This window comes from Motacilla alba, chromosome 6 (assembly GCF_015832195.1).
Source record: "Motacilla alba alba isolate MOTALB_02 chromosome 6, Motacilla_alba_V1.0_pri, whole genome shotgun sequence".
Lineage (NCBI taxonomy): Eukaryota > Metazoa > Chordata > Aves > Passeriformes > Motacillidae > Motacilla > Motacilla alba.
The window spans coordinates 30592726-30610168 of NC_052021.1; the positions used below are offsets into that span (position 1 = coordinate 30592726).

General features: G+C 44.9%; 2 protein-coding genes across 3 annotated transcripts in view; one reads left to right on the top strand and one right to left on the bottom strand.

Annotated features, from left to right (window-relative positions):
• Nucleotides 1-4169, top strand: part of GRK5 (G protein-coupled receptor kinase 5) — a 150731-nt gene extending 146562 nt beyond the window's left edge. For both annotated transcript variants that reach the window (XM_038139935.1, XM_038139936.1), the window contains one exon: nucleotides 711-4169. In XM_038139935.1, coding sequence (XP_037995863.1) covers nucleotides 711-809 — 99 coding nt within the window. In that variant the 3' untranslated portion in view covers nucleotides 810-4169. The remainder of the gene's footprint in view (nucleotides 1-710) is intronic.
• A 5887-nt stretch (nucleotides 4170-10056) lies between these two features.
• LOC119702588 lies at nucleotides 10057-13824 on the bottom strand. The gene is made up of 2 exons (XM_038140879.1): nucleotides 13327-13824; nucleotides 10057-11627 (listed from the first exon to the last, which is right to left on the bottom strand). The coding sequence occupies exons 1-2, from the start codon at nucleotides 13540-13542 to the stop codon at nucleotides 11115-11117; spliced, it is 729 nt and encodes a 242-aa protein (XP_037996807.1). The 5' UTR covers nucleotides 13543-13824; the 3' UTR covers nucleotides 10057-11114.
• Between the last annotated feature and the right edge of the window lie 3619 nt (nucleotides 13825-17443).

Genomic DNA, 17443 nt, shown 5'->3' on the forward strand with positions numbered 1-17443 from the left:
AAGGGCAGTGCATCTTAGAGAGGGCTGGCTCTCACATTTTCCTCCATATCTCAAGTTTTTCATCTACCTTGTGTGATTTTTTTCCACCAGCAGCTCCAGTGTTGTTCATGAGTTTTGTTTCCAGCAGCTGAAAACTTCTTTCCCAACCTGTTTTTCAGCGGTATGCTGAAATGCCTTTTGAAACTGTTCTATGGTTTTAAGAAGTTCCTTGTGAAAATCCTTGATTCGCGTGTTAAAAAAAAAAAAGGAAAATGCACATCTTGAGGGAGGTGGCAGGAAAGCAAGATAATAAAGAAGAGAACAACCTGGATAAAACATGATGTGCAGCTTTCATGAGACACCCTGGCACCACTTGCAAATGTCAATAACATTCTTAGACCGGTCTATTTCTGTAGGGTTAAAGCCATGCCTGAGCATTGGCAGGTATTCTCTGTATTAGTCAGATTTAGCAGATACTGACATTTTGCAGTGAATTGATTTGGCTCCTGGTGCTGGAGTGAGCCTTCTTTGCTGCATTCCTCAAGAACTGCCGAGGTTCTGCTGACCTAGAGAGACCACAGGTAGGAAAATGCAGAATATTTTGCATCGGAAGATCTTCAAGCAAGAATATTGCAGCCCAGCCAGTACCATAAAATGAACTATGTTGGATTAAAAATAAAACCATGGCATTTTATGGAAACCTAATTGTCATTTTCTTCCTCTTCCTACAGCATCAGAACAATTCAAAGAGTTCTCCAAATTCAAAGGCCAGTTTAAATCATCACATAAATTCAAATCACGTAAGTTCAAACTCCACTGGAAGCAGCTAGTTCCAACTCAGCCCTATGAAACAACATGTTGCATCCTTCCACTATAATCTCTGGAGCTTCTGTGGATGAGAGAGCCTCCACCGTTGAGTGAAAAGAAAGAAAATCTGGATCTCCCAAAATGGAGATTTTCTATCCATTCCTTCCAGTGGAGCCTCACATTTTAAGAAGAAATTTCCACTCAGGTCTGTTTTTGGAGGTGGCACTCAAGACTGTGTGAATCAAATTTGTCTCTTTAGAACATTGCAATAGAAATTCAATGAACATGACTACTTGCACGTATTTAAATAGCATCATACTAGAACTGAATTTTGTCTTTATTATTTTTAAAGGAAAGTTTTGTAAATTTCTCTATTGTCTCAGTTTACATTTTGTACATTTGTATTTAAATGAAAGTCAGACTTTGGAGGTGTATATTTTCCAAGCAGCAGCTGTAAAGCCATGTGTTTTAAGACATTTTTTTAAAAGAAACAAAATGTGACTCAAGACTTCCAGAGCCTCAAACGAGAAATCATTCTTTTTAGCAATTCTAGAAAATTCTTCATAAATCACTTTATCAGACAGGGGTTTATTGACATGCATTTTTATGGAACAGTTTATTCTTAATTATTTTACATCTGTATATTTGGTTTACAGCAACACTGCATACATTTCTCCTCTTCATTAGTTTGTAATGTCTCACATTAAATGCTAAAAGACAAGATTTTGATGCATTCAAAAATGCTACTTGCTATGCTGATGGTTTGCGATGTCTTGGGACCAGCACAGCTGAGATTTGCACTTATGTTGTTGTTCCATCAAAGGCTTTTTAGTTAGAAAGGGAGCCTTGTTTTAAGCTCTTTTCCTTCACTAGTGTTTGTGCTGTTTCTAGCGACAGGCAGAACAAAGCTGAGGGAGAGGTGACCAGGAAAGCAAATGTCCATTTCTTTTTCTAGGACTTCAAACCTGCACCTGCTGAAATGACAGCAAAACTCAAAGTGTTCCCCATGCTGCAGTCAAAAGCCCAAGGTCTTTCCAGAGTTGCCCATTTCAAAGAGGCAGCAGGAGGGAAGTTCAGCAGTCTGGTTTGTTCCAGCCATGAGATTTGTGGAGCTGAGCTGTGGAGGTTCAGAGTGGGATCTGAGCTGCTTTTGGGCAGTAGCAGAACCCACAGGCTGTGCCTGCACTTAAAATACTTCCGTGTGTCATGCAAACACCCCCTGACACATCCTCTCAGTTAGATCCTCAACTGAACGAAATGCCAGAATGAAATAACAACTCCCACTTCCAGCTCCATCATTCTTTGTCCAGGATCCTTTAACCATTGACAAAAACTCCATTCCCACTAGGATGAACAGGCAGGATCAGTAGCAGTACCTCAGGCATCAGAATCAGGCTCTTCTCAAGTATTTCACTCTTTTTGTTAAGAACACCAATAAAAAAAAATGGTTACTTCCCTTCCACAGGAACTGGAAGACCTTTGTGCCCACAACTGCAGCTCAGAGTGTTCTGTAGAGTGTTGGTTCCCCATACTCTTTACAATGTTGGCTAGACTGTACTGATTTTTTTAAACCTTTGGGTCATCAGGAGCGTCTGAAAGCCACTCTGGTGTGTCTAAAATCCTGTTAGCCAGGAGTGGAGCTACCCCAGGGTCCAAGGAAGCCATGTTCCACTGGCAGTGTTAATAGCCAAAATTCATTAGACTGCCATGTGCATGTTCTGTGTGGCCAGTGCTGAGGGGGAAAAGGTGAAGGTTAGTGGTGGCAAATCCCCGAGTGAGAAACACAGAAATGGCATAGTAAAGCAGCTTGAAGTTGTGAGACAGAGAGACAGAACAGGGACTTGCAAGGAGCAGCTGACAGAGAAAAGTCAAGACGGGGAGATGAGGCTTCAGCCATTGTCCCATGTCAGATGGTGGCATTGCAGATGTTATAGAAGATGCAGGATTTTAGAGATGTTGCTAATTTGGCATGTGAAGACTAAAATTTTCATTCTTCACCATCTCCCAGTATTGAGAAATGCCAGCCAATCCCTTACTGAAAGCTGGTGAACAAATTGCAAATGTTGATTACACCTTTTAGATGCTACCAGCCTTAACCTGTGGTGGATGACATTTTAGGGACAGCAGTGAAGGACAGCATTTGTGCCTTGTCCTGCTCTCCTTTCAGCCAGGGCAGTCGTCACACAGCAGCTCTAGGACCCTGGCAGTGGGGGCTCAGGGAGAATGCAGAGTCCTGGAAGGGTGAGAGCATTCATTCTCCCTGGATACCTGCAGGGTGTTGGGCTAAGGCTGGGTATCCTGAATTCTCATGGCATGGAAGAAGGATGCTGATGTGCGGGCATCAAGCCTGGGATGGAGCCCCTCTGAACCCCACCTCCTTGGAGCAGAGAGAGGAAGAGGAGAGACACAAAACCCCACCAATAGAGAGAGATTTCATCCCTGCAGTGTCTCAGTCCTACAAACTACAAACAGGATCACCATGCTGGGGCAGCAGAACTTTTCAGCACCCAGTCCTGGAAGGCTTAAAATCCATCAGAAGTGCTGATGACCAGTCCTAGGGATCTTCTTGTCACGGTTTGCCTACAACAACAACACCTGCAGGATTTCTCATTTATCGCTTCTTACTTTTGTTGGGATTCTTTTTTTAAATTTTTTTTCAGCTTACCTTGCACTCAAAGCTGGAGTAGGAGCACAGTCCTTGCACTTCCATTGTGTGACCAGGTGCAATTCGGGCGCAGAACTCAGGGCTGAAGCCCTGTCAAGGCAGTGCCCTGCACAGCCAGGCTTCCACAGGCATTTGGCCATTGGCTCCGTGGAGCCAAATTTAAAAACCACTGGGAACTTTGAAAATAAACTTACTTTTGTCATATAACCTTGGAGAGCATTTGCAATAAGATTTTTTAGTGTTTTGATTCCAGGTGAATTTTGAGATGGGTTTGCACGTAACAAAGGAGTAGAAAGGGGTAGTTCTGTTATAGCTTTCCAGACTGATGCATTTTCTTTATCTCCTCTTCAGTTACCATCCACATTCTTTCCAAAAAAATGCATATGCTCAGATCTGGTTGCTTGTTTTAAATAGACAGATGAGCAAACTTAGCTCTTTTTAAGAATCAGAAATCGTTTCCAATCTGATCCTGAATTATGCAAGCACGCCTTTTATTTTTAAATCTTTGTTGAGGAGTCTGATGAACACTAATTAGTTGACAGATTTTCATGAGTCAGGTGTTTGCTATTCATTTCCTACAGTGTCTCAAGGTTCACTTGAGTCTTGTAGCATTTTTTCCCACTGTTGGATGTGAGGCTTTTTTTAAACAAATGAATAATGAAGGGAAAAAAAAATAACAAACTCCTAGATGTGCACTCTTGACCTGGATTATCTAAAAAGAGGTATCTAAAATTATCTATTTTTCACAAGAATGGCCATGACTCAGATGTTGTTTCTAACAAAAACCTGCTTGTGAATCTGGGAAAAGTGTGAAGATAATCAAACCAAGCAGGTAGTACAGATCAAAGTGAATGTTAGGGAGCTGCAGAATTCAATATCTCAGCGTTCACCTGGCCCTGCTGGTTCACTCCTGGTTCCTGCCAGCTCAGAGACAAACCAGCTCTCCATAAACACAGCTGGGTTCCACCTCAGTTTGCAGTCACCCCAGAAACTACAGCTGAGAGTGCTATCAGCAGTAAGAATCAAACTTGGCTGACCCAGTAAAGCACCAGATTTGAAGTCACTGATTTTTAAGGTCATTCACCCAAACCTCAGGATCCAGCTTGAATGCTTTGCTGACATTTCAAATCCAGTTGATCTTTTCCAGTGGCCATGCCTCTACTAAAAAAAAACAGCATGAAATGAACCTGCATTAGTGGTAAAACCACAGGTTGGTGAGGAAGACACAGAAGCTGTGAGCTCTGGAGGACAGGGTGTGAAGTCCCACGGTGTGTGAATCTTCAGCAGGGATGCAGTGGCACCACACTGCTGCACCTTCTTCCTTGGGGTCATCGTGTGTTGGTCAGAGTTTCTGCAGGGACCTGGGCATTGCACACACAAGGGTCTGGCCCATGGTTCAAAGACAACGTTGTCCCTCTGAGGGTCAGAGGGGACAGAGGGATGAGGCAAGCAGGAACCCCCCAGCCTGCATGGACAGTATCACCCAGGTCTGTGCACCCCAGCCTCAGCCAGGAGCTCCCTGCACAGGCTTTTGTGGAAGAGCAATAAATGCACGACCCTGCAGCACAGCTGCTGCTCCTCACCAACATCCATGGAACAGGAACTGGCTCCATGGTGAACAAGATGTTGGTGTTTTCACCCCTGCTCCACAATTAGCTGTGATCATTGTTTTGTTGTTAATATTTGTCATATTCACTGAAGTTACTCACTGCAGAGGAGATCATTCATCAGGCGTTTCCCATACAATCTTTGGAAAGACTGGATTTTTCTTTGGAGGAACATCCTTTCTGTCTCTTGGCATGTGGAGCATCTTCCATCATGTGGAAGCCTGCAGGAGCTCTGGAAGTCCACACTTCAAGGCTCTCCTGCCCAAGGATGGTCCCAGTCTGTCTCAGGCTGCAGGGAGGTTCATTTGGCAGTGAATTCTGGAAGAAACAGTCTGTTCAGTGGCTCCATGGGAATCTGGAAGTTCCAGAGCTGTCTATCTCAAGCCTTTCACAAATATGACCTTGAAATAATGCTGAAGATTTAGAGTAAGGAGAATAATTACTAACACCCTCATGCTAAAGACATCTCTTCTGTATGCTGGGCAGGACACACTTCCTTTTATACCAAATAATATTGGAGTGCTGGCTGGTAATAATTGTCTTTCCTTAAATGCAAAAAAAAAAAAAAAACCCTGAAAAGATAAAGAAATTGGTTCAGAGAATTTTTAAATTATTTCCTTTGGGGAAAAGAAAAAAATTCATCAAAGAAGGTAAAAGCCAACAATATGCTACAGTATTATGGGCTGACCTCCCCCAAATGTCTCTGTGATAATACAAATACAATCTGCTGCAGTTGGATCAGCTAAGCTGGTGTACTGACAAATGGGCTTTATGAAAGAAGCAATTTTAAACAGATTGCTGCCTATTCATTAACATGAATATTACTGCTGGCACATATGTATTCTCCTTGCTTTATGTACTGGAGCCAGGAGTGATGGTTTGTATTCCTCTTCTGACTGTGTTTTTCTTCACTGCCCTGGGCAAACCTCGGTGCAATTTTGTTTTCCCATTCCCAAACATGGAGGGATGCTCTCTGTCTGTCAATAGAAAGCACTTCGGAGTCTGTGCATAAACCAGATCAGTATCAAGTCCTTGTATTATTATTTAAATGAAATAGGCTTAGTATAGCTGCTCTTTATTTACATGACTAGTGAGACACTCTCCTAAATTAGGACTCTTTTTATTATTGGCTTGTCTTAGCTCCTTAGAGATACTGAAACAGAACAAACTGCACTTCTAAGACATCTCCAGCAGACAAAGAGGTGACAGTGCAAATGTTTTAAGTATTCATTTCTTGCTGAAGAGCTGGCCAGTAATTGTGGCATTCACATGGAAACACTTCCTCTGTTTTTCAAATGGAGATAAATAGTTATGAGGAAGGGAGCAAAACAACATTCATTGGTTCAACTTTTTTGGCAAGCCTGCAAAGGATTCCCTAGGCACCCAGGGAGTGAGGTGCTGTGTGAAGTCCCAAACGTGGATCTGTGGCAGACTGGGTCTGGAAGCAAAAAGAGGCAAAAAGAGGCAAAAAGAGCAAAAGTGCCTGGGGTCAGTGGGCTCCAGAGGGGAACTCCAGGATTTCTGGAGTGGTCCTGCAGAGAAGATTCACTCCCAGAGAAGAAACATCTCAGGTAGTGGCTGGATGGCAAATGTGTTTTCCTTTCTTATCACCCCACACGCAGCTGTTAGATATGTTAATTAGCAAGCTCAAACGAGGTGTTTCATGTGTATTGAATGCGGTCTCCCTTAATTGCATTTCTTTTAAACACTGGACACTCTTCTAAAAGACTGAACATTTTAGCCTTTTGAAGCTGAAAGCTGTAAAAACTTTATTTTGTGTTTCTGAGCAATGTAGATAGACCTACAGATTTCATGAACTATCATGTGGTTGCCCATATCTGACTAATAATTAAATTGTAAAATTGCAGTTTCATATTAGGGTTAGTCTTTTCACCTGCTTTAAAAATTAAAAATCATATTTGGTATATAAACACACACAGAATATCCTTCTGATTGAATTTCAAGAGCATATCCAGGAGTAAATGTTTTTAAGCACTTCTAATACTGTAGTCTATAAGAGGAGCAGACACTTCTAAAGCAATGTTAAAAGTTGTCTTTCATAACTGAGTCAACAGATCATTTTTGTAATAAATTAAAGCAAGTGTTCTCAATTAGAAGAGCTAGTGGCTGTTGATATTGTACAAAAAAAAAAGTCATTCTAATATCCAAAGGGTTAGGGGTGGGGAGGGTCTGTTTGGTTTTGTTTCTCTTTCCAGGGAGATCTTTAACATTGTTTGATGAAGCTAGTTTCATTTTGAGATTGTTACTGAAGATAAAGGCTTCTGTGTTCTATGGCTGCTTGGATTCTTCGTACATAATGTCCTAGTAATGTCACAGTGCTGCTGTATTTAGATCAAACCACTGTTTTGATTGGGTTTTTTGGCTTTTTTTTTTTTAATAAATTCCTTAATTTAAATACATGGAGACCATATGTTTTGCTTTAATGAGGCACCCTAATCAAGCAGAGATCCCTCAGGTGCTTCGGATCCTGAAGATGGTTGCGGTGAGGGTGGGGTGCAGCCCATCTCTTCCTGGATGCCTTTGTGGCTTTGTGTGGTTTGAGTTTTCTGTCCCACCGCAGAGGCTGTGGGACCCAGCCTGAGGCTGGAGCTCACTTTGTGCAGGTTCTGTTCTCGTCAGCTTGTGTTTCCCCTGAGACCCCCTTCCCTCCCCTCCCCAGCCTCCCTCTGCCCCAGCAGCCAACACAATTTTACAGTTTTTGGGTAAGTTCAGGGAGAGGGTGACAAAATCCCGGCAGGGACACGAGCTGCAGGAGGCTTGAGCTGTGCTTTGGGTGAAGTGAGCACTGCCTGATTCATGAGGCTCTACTCTGCCCGAGCTCCAGCCAGACAGAGAGAATAAATTTACAGGAGGAAAACAGCAGCCAGCCAAGGGTGCTGTGCAGTGTTCCACACAGGAACACCTAAAACAGAGATCAAGGGTGGCTGCAAAATCACCAGCAGGAAAGGGATGGTGCGCTGCTTTTCCTTTAAGAGGAGAAAGAGGAACTTTTCAGAGGCATAAAGAATATTTTTATGAGACTTCTAATGGCAAGCAGTGTCTGCATCGAGTTGCACGGGAGAACATTGAGAAAACAGATTATCTGTATGAAAGAAGCAGCTACATCCAACAGCTAAACTCAGTAAAACCCAAGGTAATAGACTATATAAATTCAGGTCATGCATATTATCACTTTCCAAACAAACCCAAGCCATTTTTTCACAAGGTTTTAACAATCTGAGAGGCTGTGAGATGAAATTTTATTTCTTCTCTTAACAGCTCTTGGTGTTTTGTTGTTTTTTGGGTTTTTTTTTCCCTCTGTAACTTCATGTCTTTTCTGTGCAGCAACATCTAGATATGTTCCCTCCAGGGAGATTTGGTCTTCTTAGACTTTTCCACTATCTCTGACATGGGATGTGCAGCTTCTCAGAGGAAAGTCATGACACTATTTTGAAAGGAAATCCAATTTAAAAGGCATGTCAACTTTTTTTTAATTCCTCTGGGTGCTTTACAGATGAAAAATACCATAAATGGGCCTGACTGTGAAATTTCAGGTCTATGGGGTCCTTCTGAGGGAGGAAACATTACATGTTTCTGCCAAGTCAGAGTCTTTTTTCGGGGGTTTTGAAATTCTCTTTCACATTTGGTATTCGGTAAAAGTGAAAAATAAAATTTAAATATGGCCTGTTAAAAACTGATGCTCTGAATTGTCATGAGTGGAGAAAAGGAGCTGCCCAGAGGCTGAGCAGCATGAATAATCCCTTTACAGATGCTTGGGTAAATGACAGAACCATAGAATCATTAAGGTTGGAAAAGACTTCCAAGATCATCAGGTCAAACGTTTGACCAAACACCACCTTGTCCACTAAACCATAGCATTAAGTCATTTCTGGAACATTTCCAGGGACTCCACCACCCTCCCTGGGCAACCCATTCCAATGCCTCACCACTCTTTCAGTGAAGAAAATACCTGGTTTTCTGGTTTCTTTTTAATTACAGCTTATTGCTGCTAATTTTTTTTTTTTTTTTTCTTAAGGAAGCTTTGTTTTCCTTTGCTGCCAGCAAATGTCAGTCACACCCTAACAGTGCAAGTCTCCACGTACCTCTGCTAATTTAAATGGCAGAGATCTGCAGAGAGGCTCAGAATGCTCCAGACCTGCTAATCTGGGGTTATTGCAGTGTGCCAGTCATTAAAATATCAGGAGCAAAAAGGCAGGCAGCTTCCCTTTTCTGAAAAGCTTGTAGATGGGAAATGACTTGCAAAACCGAACTTCAAAAGGACACGTTCAAGTGTGCAAAGCCACATGTTTAAGAAATGAAAGAATTAAGGTTGCCTGTGGCCCATTAATACTGTTCCTTTCCCCTCATGCACTGTTATTATTATGCCCTCACATAATACCATGTTATTATTGTGCATCCACTCCTAGAGGAGAAACTAACCTCTGGCAAACTCACAATGAAAACCAGATGCATCCCTTCAATGGCATCTGCTAATACATTATGAGTTTCAGACTTCCATTTAAATCTTTAAAAATAAAAATATTTTCCTGCAGGGAAAATCTCACCTAATTGGCTGCTCCCTCCATTTGCAGCAGGAAGACAATTGGGAATTCAGAAAAATTCATTTGGCCCAAATATTTAGTGTTTTCTCTCACACACACAAAGGACTGAGAGCTCTCAGCATCCTATCTTGCTTCCCTTAGATTATCTTGATCCCAGAATGGGGAAAAGGAATGGAATGGGTGTTACATGTTTCCCTTCCCTTTTTTTGGGAGGGGAAACTCTTGGTTGTTTCCTGAGGGAAGTGGCAGAGGGATGTGAGAAGTTCCCTAATCTGCCCTCCCCTTTCCTGGTATCTTCAAAGTCTGAAAAACACAAACATGAGGCCAAGAGCTGAGGAGGCAATGCAGAAGAAATATTTCTGCAGGTAGGTGTTGGGAAGAAGGAAATTGTGACCTGCAGAAGGGACAAGACACACCTCGGGGCAAGTTCCACCAGGGCTGAAGAAACAGAGGAACAAGGAGGGAAAAGGGATGGGGAGGAGTCAGACTGGAAGGGGCTGGGTATTGCCAGGGCCATGGTTTACTTGTTAAATCACATTAAAACGAGTCTGAAAGCAAAGAGAGAACCATCAATTCAAACCACAACTAAAATGAGGAATTTATTGCTGATGATACCACAGGCAGTAATAGATCTTTCTGGAAGCTTGAAATCATTGCTTCATTTTGGGTCTGATACTCACTGTGGAATTAAACATTGACATTTCCCATGGTAAAAGGATTCAGCTGCAGCTGACATTTTATACTTACATGACCACGATAAACATTAAAATACAATAAACAATTTGAAGTTCAGATTACATTAGGAATTCCCTATGTGGTTCTTGTATTTACAGAAGGAAAGAGGGAAGGAGCCTTCTTTCATACTTAATTCCATCATTCTAACTTAAATCCAGCATTTTTTCCCTCTTTGCCCCTGTGGTGTTTTTTGAGTCAAGGAGTTTTGGGTCTGCAAACAAAGCCATAATGGCTGATCATATTTAAAAGTAGATCTGATGTCTGTGTTTGCTTCTTCATGCATCAGACTCTAGCAGTGATTACGTGGCAATGACTGAAAATGTCATTTCTCATCAACTATTTGCATCTGTGTCAGAAATAAGTCACAGTAAGAACACAAATCAGTTGGGCCACAGTGACATGATAAAAGCAAGGGGCTTAAAACAAGCAAAATAACGAGGCAGAGTGCAACAGCCTTTCCTCAGATTAATTAACACAAACTGCACAGCAGGAAACAAGCTGCTCCTCTGACACTAATCACCTTTTTTGAAGGCAACTTTAAGTATTCTAGTAATGCATGTGTTTAGAACACTGCTATAACTGCACCTATGGCTCAGTCATGCTGATTCTTTCCAGGAAATAACTGAAAACAAATAGATGCAATGTTAATCAAGAACAACCCCAAAACAAGCATCAGAGGGGACCGAGCTGAAATCAGAGGGGTGCAGAACAGGAACAACTCTTGCAGGACTGCACGACAATCTGCAGCCAGCTCCAGCGTCACTTCTCCTGCACAAACGCCTCTAGAGGAGCGCTGATGGGCATTGTCAAAAGCTCCAAGAAGTCACCAGTGTAGAACTTCAGGGCGTTCTGGATTTCCTTTTGAGCCTGGCTCTCCACGCCCCTCTTGCTGTGCTGGTTTGCTGAGCTGCAGGGCTGCTCTCCCTCCTGGCCCAGCAGCAGCACGGCGCCGCAGCTGCCCCTGCGCCGCGACCCCCCGAGAGCCACCGCGGGGCCCCGGCTCTGCCCTGCAAGCCCCTCGGCTCTCCCGCTGCTCCTCTTGCTCTCGTAGCTCCCCAGCTCCATCAGCCTCTCGTTGAAATACTCCTGCAAAGGTTTGTCCTGGAAGGCAGGGCTGCTGGGCTGGTGGCAGCCTCCAGAGGGGCTCCCCAGGCAGTGGGCGAAGGAGCCTCTCCTTGGGCAGTTCCTGGGCTGCGGTGAGGAGCTCTTCCCTCTTTCCAGGTCCTGGAAAATTTGGTTGAAGGCAGGATTTCCCAAACAACTTTTTGATAACTATTTTAAATAGAGGGGGAGGGAGAGGCAGGGTTGGGGGCAGAAGGAAGAAGGAAATCTGAATTAAAATATGTTGGCTTAAATAGCAATAGGATCTAAGATATAAGGTTCCATACAATAAACAGCTGCTGGGCAATGTTTGAGATTCTTAATCCAAATTGCCTGAAGACCAAGCAGTTTGGTACCAATCCCTCTCTGGAACAGAAGTCCAGGGGGCTGAGATTAATGCTGAGCATTTTTACCTCCAGCTGACTGTGACACAATTTGTGTTGTCTCTGTGAAAATCTAACTTTTTTAATTTTTTACTTGTCTGTATTAACAGAACTTTAGGCTTATCTTTTTCAAATCCCATTAGCTTGTAGCTGCAGTTTCCCAAGGCAAAACTTGATCCTACTTCTAAGAGATTCATTCCTCCCCCACCCCTTCTTTAGTCCCAGGTAACAGCTGAACTCAGTGTATTTTCACAAGAATTGCAATTTTCACATTCAATATATTTCTACATCTTAGAACTGTGAAGTTTATTATTATTATCATCATCATCATCCTCAATATGCATAATTTTTTCTCCTTTTTTCCCATTGCAGGATACCTCTCTCCTTTCCAACCAGCCAAATCATACTCAAATTATTTAAATAGTAAAGACGTGGCCCAGCCTCCATTGATACACTCGGGGATCTTTAGGTTGATTTCAGGGGAACATCCATGTGATAAGTCCTTTTATTGACTGGGGGATAAAATTTTGGCAGAAGCTCACCATGTAAAAGGTTGCCTTTCCACAGTTTAACGTCCTCTGGGTTTTCAAAGTCCCTGCTCTGCCATTTCCACCCTTCTCACAGGTACTCCAAGACACCCTGGCCTGTCTCAAGCTACCAGGAGCAACAGCTGGTTTCTGTACAGCAAGTCAGGCCAGACCATGGCCTTTTTCTCTGAAAACCTCAGCAGTCTGGCTTGGGAGAAGAGCTGTTTTATATTATATTACTGTTTCTAATCAATAAAAAGAAAGACTATACTGTATGTAGATGACAGCCACAGCAGGGTCGTGGAACATTTTGCAATCGTTTATTACGCCTGACAATGCCTTTGGTATAAAAAAAATTTAAAAAAAATAAAAAAAGCCATCACTCATGCAGTTTTTGACAATCTCTAATTAAGTCTAGATCCTCACTAAGGGTCCAGCCACAAATCTGGTTTGAGAGCCCAGCAATGTCTCAGTGGGGCACTCCATCATCAGCCCCTGGCATGCTGCCTGCTCGTAATGAATGAGCAACATTGAGCTCAAATGAGAAATAGAGGGTTGGACATGCCATGTAAACTGAAAAGCAATCAAGTTTTTGATCTCCCACTATTCCATCACACTTCATTCTGGAGGGGACCCAGCAAATCTGATGTCCCTGCCTAGAGTGGTTGTACTTTTGGAATAAGTTGGGTAATTGGACACTTAAACCTGACCAAAGCAGTCTTCCTAACTCAAACTTTTAAAAATGGTTTAAAAAACAAAATCAACCTAAAAATAATAATCAGCTTTCAAAATGTAGCAGAATAAAAGCCTTTCAAGTTAAGTTTCTTCTACACCCAACCACAGCTCAGGCTTTATTATCATATCAAACATCAGCTTCCCAGAACATAAGGGAACTATTCATCCAGCAGAAGAATAGGTAGCAGTCACCATATATTGCAAAGAGAGTTTTGGCATGCAAACCTTGACATCCTGGAAGCCTGGATATTCTGGGATGATGGGCAGGGCACGCTTGCTGGCACTGTTTGACCACTCTTGTCTCACAATCCTACGAGAGCACCTGCAGCTCCTGGAGAAGGGGGTTTTCCCCAGCTGAGGTGGGTTTTCAGCAATGCCAAGCACTTTGCAGTGTTTAATGTAGCAAGTTCTCAGGCACAGCGTCGAGGCAGGTCCCTCCATTTCAGCAGGATGCAGAAGAGGTTGGAAGCAGTGTGTATTCCAGAATGACTCTCTTGCCCAGCTCCCCTCTACTGCATAACCTGGTCCCAGGGTACAGCCTGTGGTGCTGAGTGCCAGCAGACACAGCACAAACAGCTCCCAGCAGGGGATGCCTGTGCTGAGACCCTCAAACCATTAATGCTGCTTTTATCCTCCGAAAACTCTCCACAGAAGGCCGGCAAAGCTGAAGCAAGAACGCAAAGGGCTCAGGTGAGAGGGGAATTTGCAGGGATTACAGAGTGTCCACCGTCATCTCAGGCAGCCTGGTGTGGCTGCTGACGTGGCAGCAATTAGAGGAGATCAGCAGCCACACGCAGGAGTCGTCACTCAGCCTATTTGGAGCAGGCAGATCACTGCCCCTGTGACTGACAGGGATTCCTGACACCAAAACGTTCAGGGCTTTAGCTCAGCGAGGTAAAAGGTGAATTAAGTCAACACGACGAACAAACAGTTTAGGAAAGACAGTAGGAAGCTGCAATAAAAAATTCCTCCCAAGAAATCCTGTGCCTCTTGGCTTCCTCAGTGTGGTTGGAGATGGGCTGCGGCCCTGGAGATCTGAGGAGACCTGAACTGCCTCACTGTGTCAGGAGAGGGATGCTCTGCCTCCAGACAGCCCAGCACCAGCGCAAGTTTGGCAAGAGATCGCGGAAACAGCAGGATTCCTTTCAGCCAAAGCTGAGCAAATGTTCCCAGCAAGAAGCCATAGCTGCCCTGAACAGCCCACACATGGCAGGGGAAGGGCAGCCAGGGAGGCAGCTCCACAGTCTGGGTTTGGAGATACCTTGGTGTATCATCTGCTGGAAGCAGATAAATGTGTGTAGCTGCAACAGCTGGCACAGCATGAGCTCTGGCAGCTCAGGGCTCCTTTTTGTCCCCAGTGACAGGGGACACCTCCATTCACTGCCCCACTGGGGGCAGTTTCCATGCAGATCTTTGGCACTGGGGGATGAATTGCGTCTTCTCCATCACACACTGTGGAGTAATTACTGTGCGCACTGGTGCTCGTGGAAGGAATACACAGGGGGTTTGCAATCCCCTCACCCTCCGAGGCTTCTCACTTATTCAAGGTACTCATAAATGTTTGCCCACTCTGAACACATTGATGCAAATATTTGCAGGTGCCCTGGATGCCCTTATCAGTCCAGGGCATCCACCAACACTTGCATGCTCATATTCAGAGCCCTGGCTGGGAGCTAAAGAGCTTTGGATGTGATCCATGAGACCATCAGCTGGATTCAGGTTGGTGCTTCAGGCTCTCTGGCAGATGGCAGCAGGGCAGGACCCTCAACACCCCCCTGGCTGCAGGACCAGCAGGTCAGGAGTGGGACAGGAAACATTCCCACCCAGCCCTTCACTGCCCAGCTGCAAAGCTGCAACACTCCTTTTCTTACCTGCTCTGTCATTTTTTCATTTGAGGGTAAAACAATTCTCAGACACAGAACAGAACTGTGTGAGAGGCCATTGCAGCTGCACCCCCAGCAGCCCTCATGGGTCAGGGTCTGTGTCCACAGCTCTGCGTGAGCCACACAAATTCAAATATGAGGCTGGCAGTAACAACTTGCATGTAGAGATGCCACAGTGCTCACAAAGTGATGGAACCGTGAGTCATCCCTGCTGCAGCCCTGATGGTTTGCAGCGCTGTTGCTGTTGTGTACAGAATGGTACTTCATACAGAAATACATGAAATAATACAGTACAGAAACATGGCCCTGCTAAGAGTAGCCGAGAAAAAATTTTAAAAGCATCAAAAAGATTTACTGGAAAAGAATTTTTCCCTAAAAGGCTTTCCTTGTCCCAGTTGGCAGGGGGAAAAAAAATAATTTTTTTACTAGTCATCCTTCTAAAATTTTTCAGCTACACCTTGAGGCACAGTTTTGGGGATATGTTCCAGGCAAACCTGGACCACTAAGTCCCTGCAGACAAGCAGGAGCTGGGCTTTGTCTGCGAGTCCTCAGAGCGGGTCAGTGTCCCCAGGTGTGAGTGCCTTCGGGCGTGCAGAGCCCGATGAGCCCTGCAGAGCTGCCTCGCCCTGCCGGGGGAGAGCCGAGAGCAGAGCAGGAGCCCGGCTGCCTCCACGGGAGCTCTGCACCGCAGGTCAGGCACTCTGCCACCCGGCTCAGACCAGTGAGACTGTGCGAAACAGCTGCTGCCACAGGAAAGAGTTCCCTCTTCCCATTGAAACCTGCAGCCTAAAACCTCTCATCATCCAAGCCCTGCTGGCCCCGAAAGCGTTTCCCCGGTTGGAGTGAGCCACCAGCAGCCTCCCGCCGGTAACTGCGCGCCGCGCGGGATGGATGAGCGAGCGCCGCACGCTGCGGGCCACATCCCCGGAGCCCGACACAGCCCCACCGTCCTGCTCTAACGGCAGCTTCTGGGGCTACTCCCGCAGCCTGAAACTGCAGGTTTGGTCTTTCCCGTGCTCCTTGCCGTGTCGTGTCACTGCTGCATGCAGTGGGGCCACGGAGTTCTCTCTTCAGCAAAACTCTCCGTCCTGTTTAATGCACGGCTTTGCGTTATCCTGGGATCCTCCAGGGAAAGGAAACACGATTTTCAGTACTGTGTAGGCTCCACTAGTTACCCACCTCATCTAACAACCTGTAGATTCTTTTAAAGAGAATTTTTGGATAGCCTGGGGGACAGTCACACCCCTGATGCCGGATGAGGCGCTCAGGATGTGCACAGCCTGCATCAAAACCCAGAAGGATGCTCTCCTGCAAGACTGAGTGCATAAACAAACAAGAGCAAACATTCACAGCAAGAATAAAGTGAATTGCACAGCAAATCCCTTCCTCTGTGCTGTTCAAGGGATGCCACTGCTCCAGCACACTGTCCTGTGCTAGAAGCAGTCCAGAGCCTGCCAGGACACCAGCAGCAGTCCTGCTACAACACCCAGAGCCCAGCAAATCCTCTCTGAGCTGCCCCAGTGCCTACAGAGCAGGCTCCCCTCCAGCCAGCCATCCTGGAGCAAGGGTGATGTAAAGCCTTTAAACTTTATGGGTGATGTAAAGCCTTTATGCGTGATGTAAAGCCTTTTAAAAAAGGAGTTCTTGTGAAACTGGGCTAAGTGCTGGCTTGTAACACCTAAGAACAGAGACAGAGAAGTCTGTCCCAAATCCCTGATAAGCCAGAGCCAGGCAGGGGAGCCCAGCAGAGCTGAAGTTCCTGTGGCAGCCCAGGGCTCTGAAACAGCCCAGAAGAAGGAAAGATGAAAGTGAACACACCAACCCCACTGCTGCTGACCACGGGAGCAAAGTGTGTCATGAAAAGAGCAGCAAGGAGCTGTTTCTGGCACAGAACAGGGCCCTGGTCCCTGTTCCAGGAGTTGGGGGTGGGAGCAGAAGTAGAATTGCAAAAAGCTGAGTCAAAAAATTAGTGTTCTGATGTTACTCAGTTCCTCACTTAGAAAAGGCCTTGGTCTGGCCCTAAAAAGAAGGCTGGGCTGTATGATTGCCTGTGCATCCTGAGTTCCCCCAAATCTGCAGGTGTGACTTCATGCCACCTGCAACTATTTCCCCCCAGTTCCCAAGAAGATCTGTGTGTCTGTGTGGGGGTGAATTTATCCCCCGTTTTACTTTGCAATCAGAAACCCCTGATCTCACTCACACTCTTTTGACCTCGGGCCAAGTTCCATGCATCTCTTTTCCTTTTTTAGACAGTTAATACTCTTACAAGGAGAGACAGATGGCGCCCATTTGCAGATGTCAAGCGCTTGCCTCACGTGGCACGTTTACTATTGGATTTTCACCAGAGGCTCGTGACCCAGATAGTGAGATTTTAGTCATAATCACCAGCTTGAAACATGAAGCAAACTCTCCCTGACCATGTCTGACCACAGTTACATCTCTCACTGCTTCTGATTCTT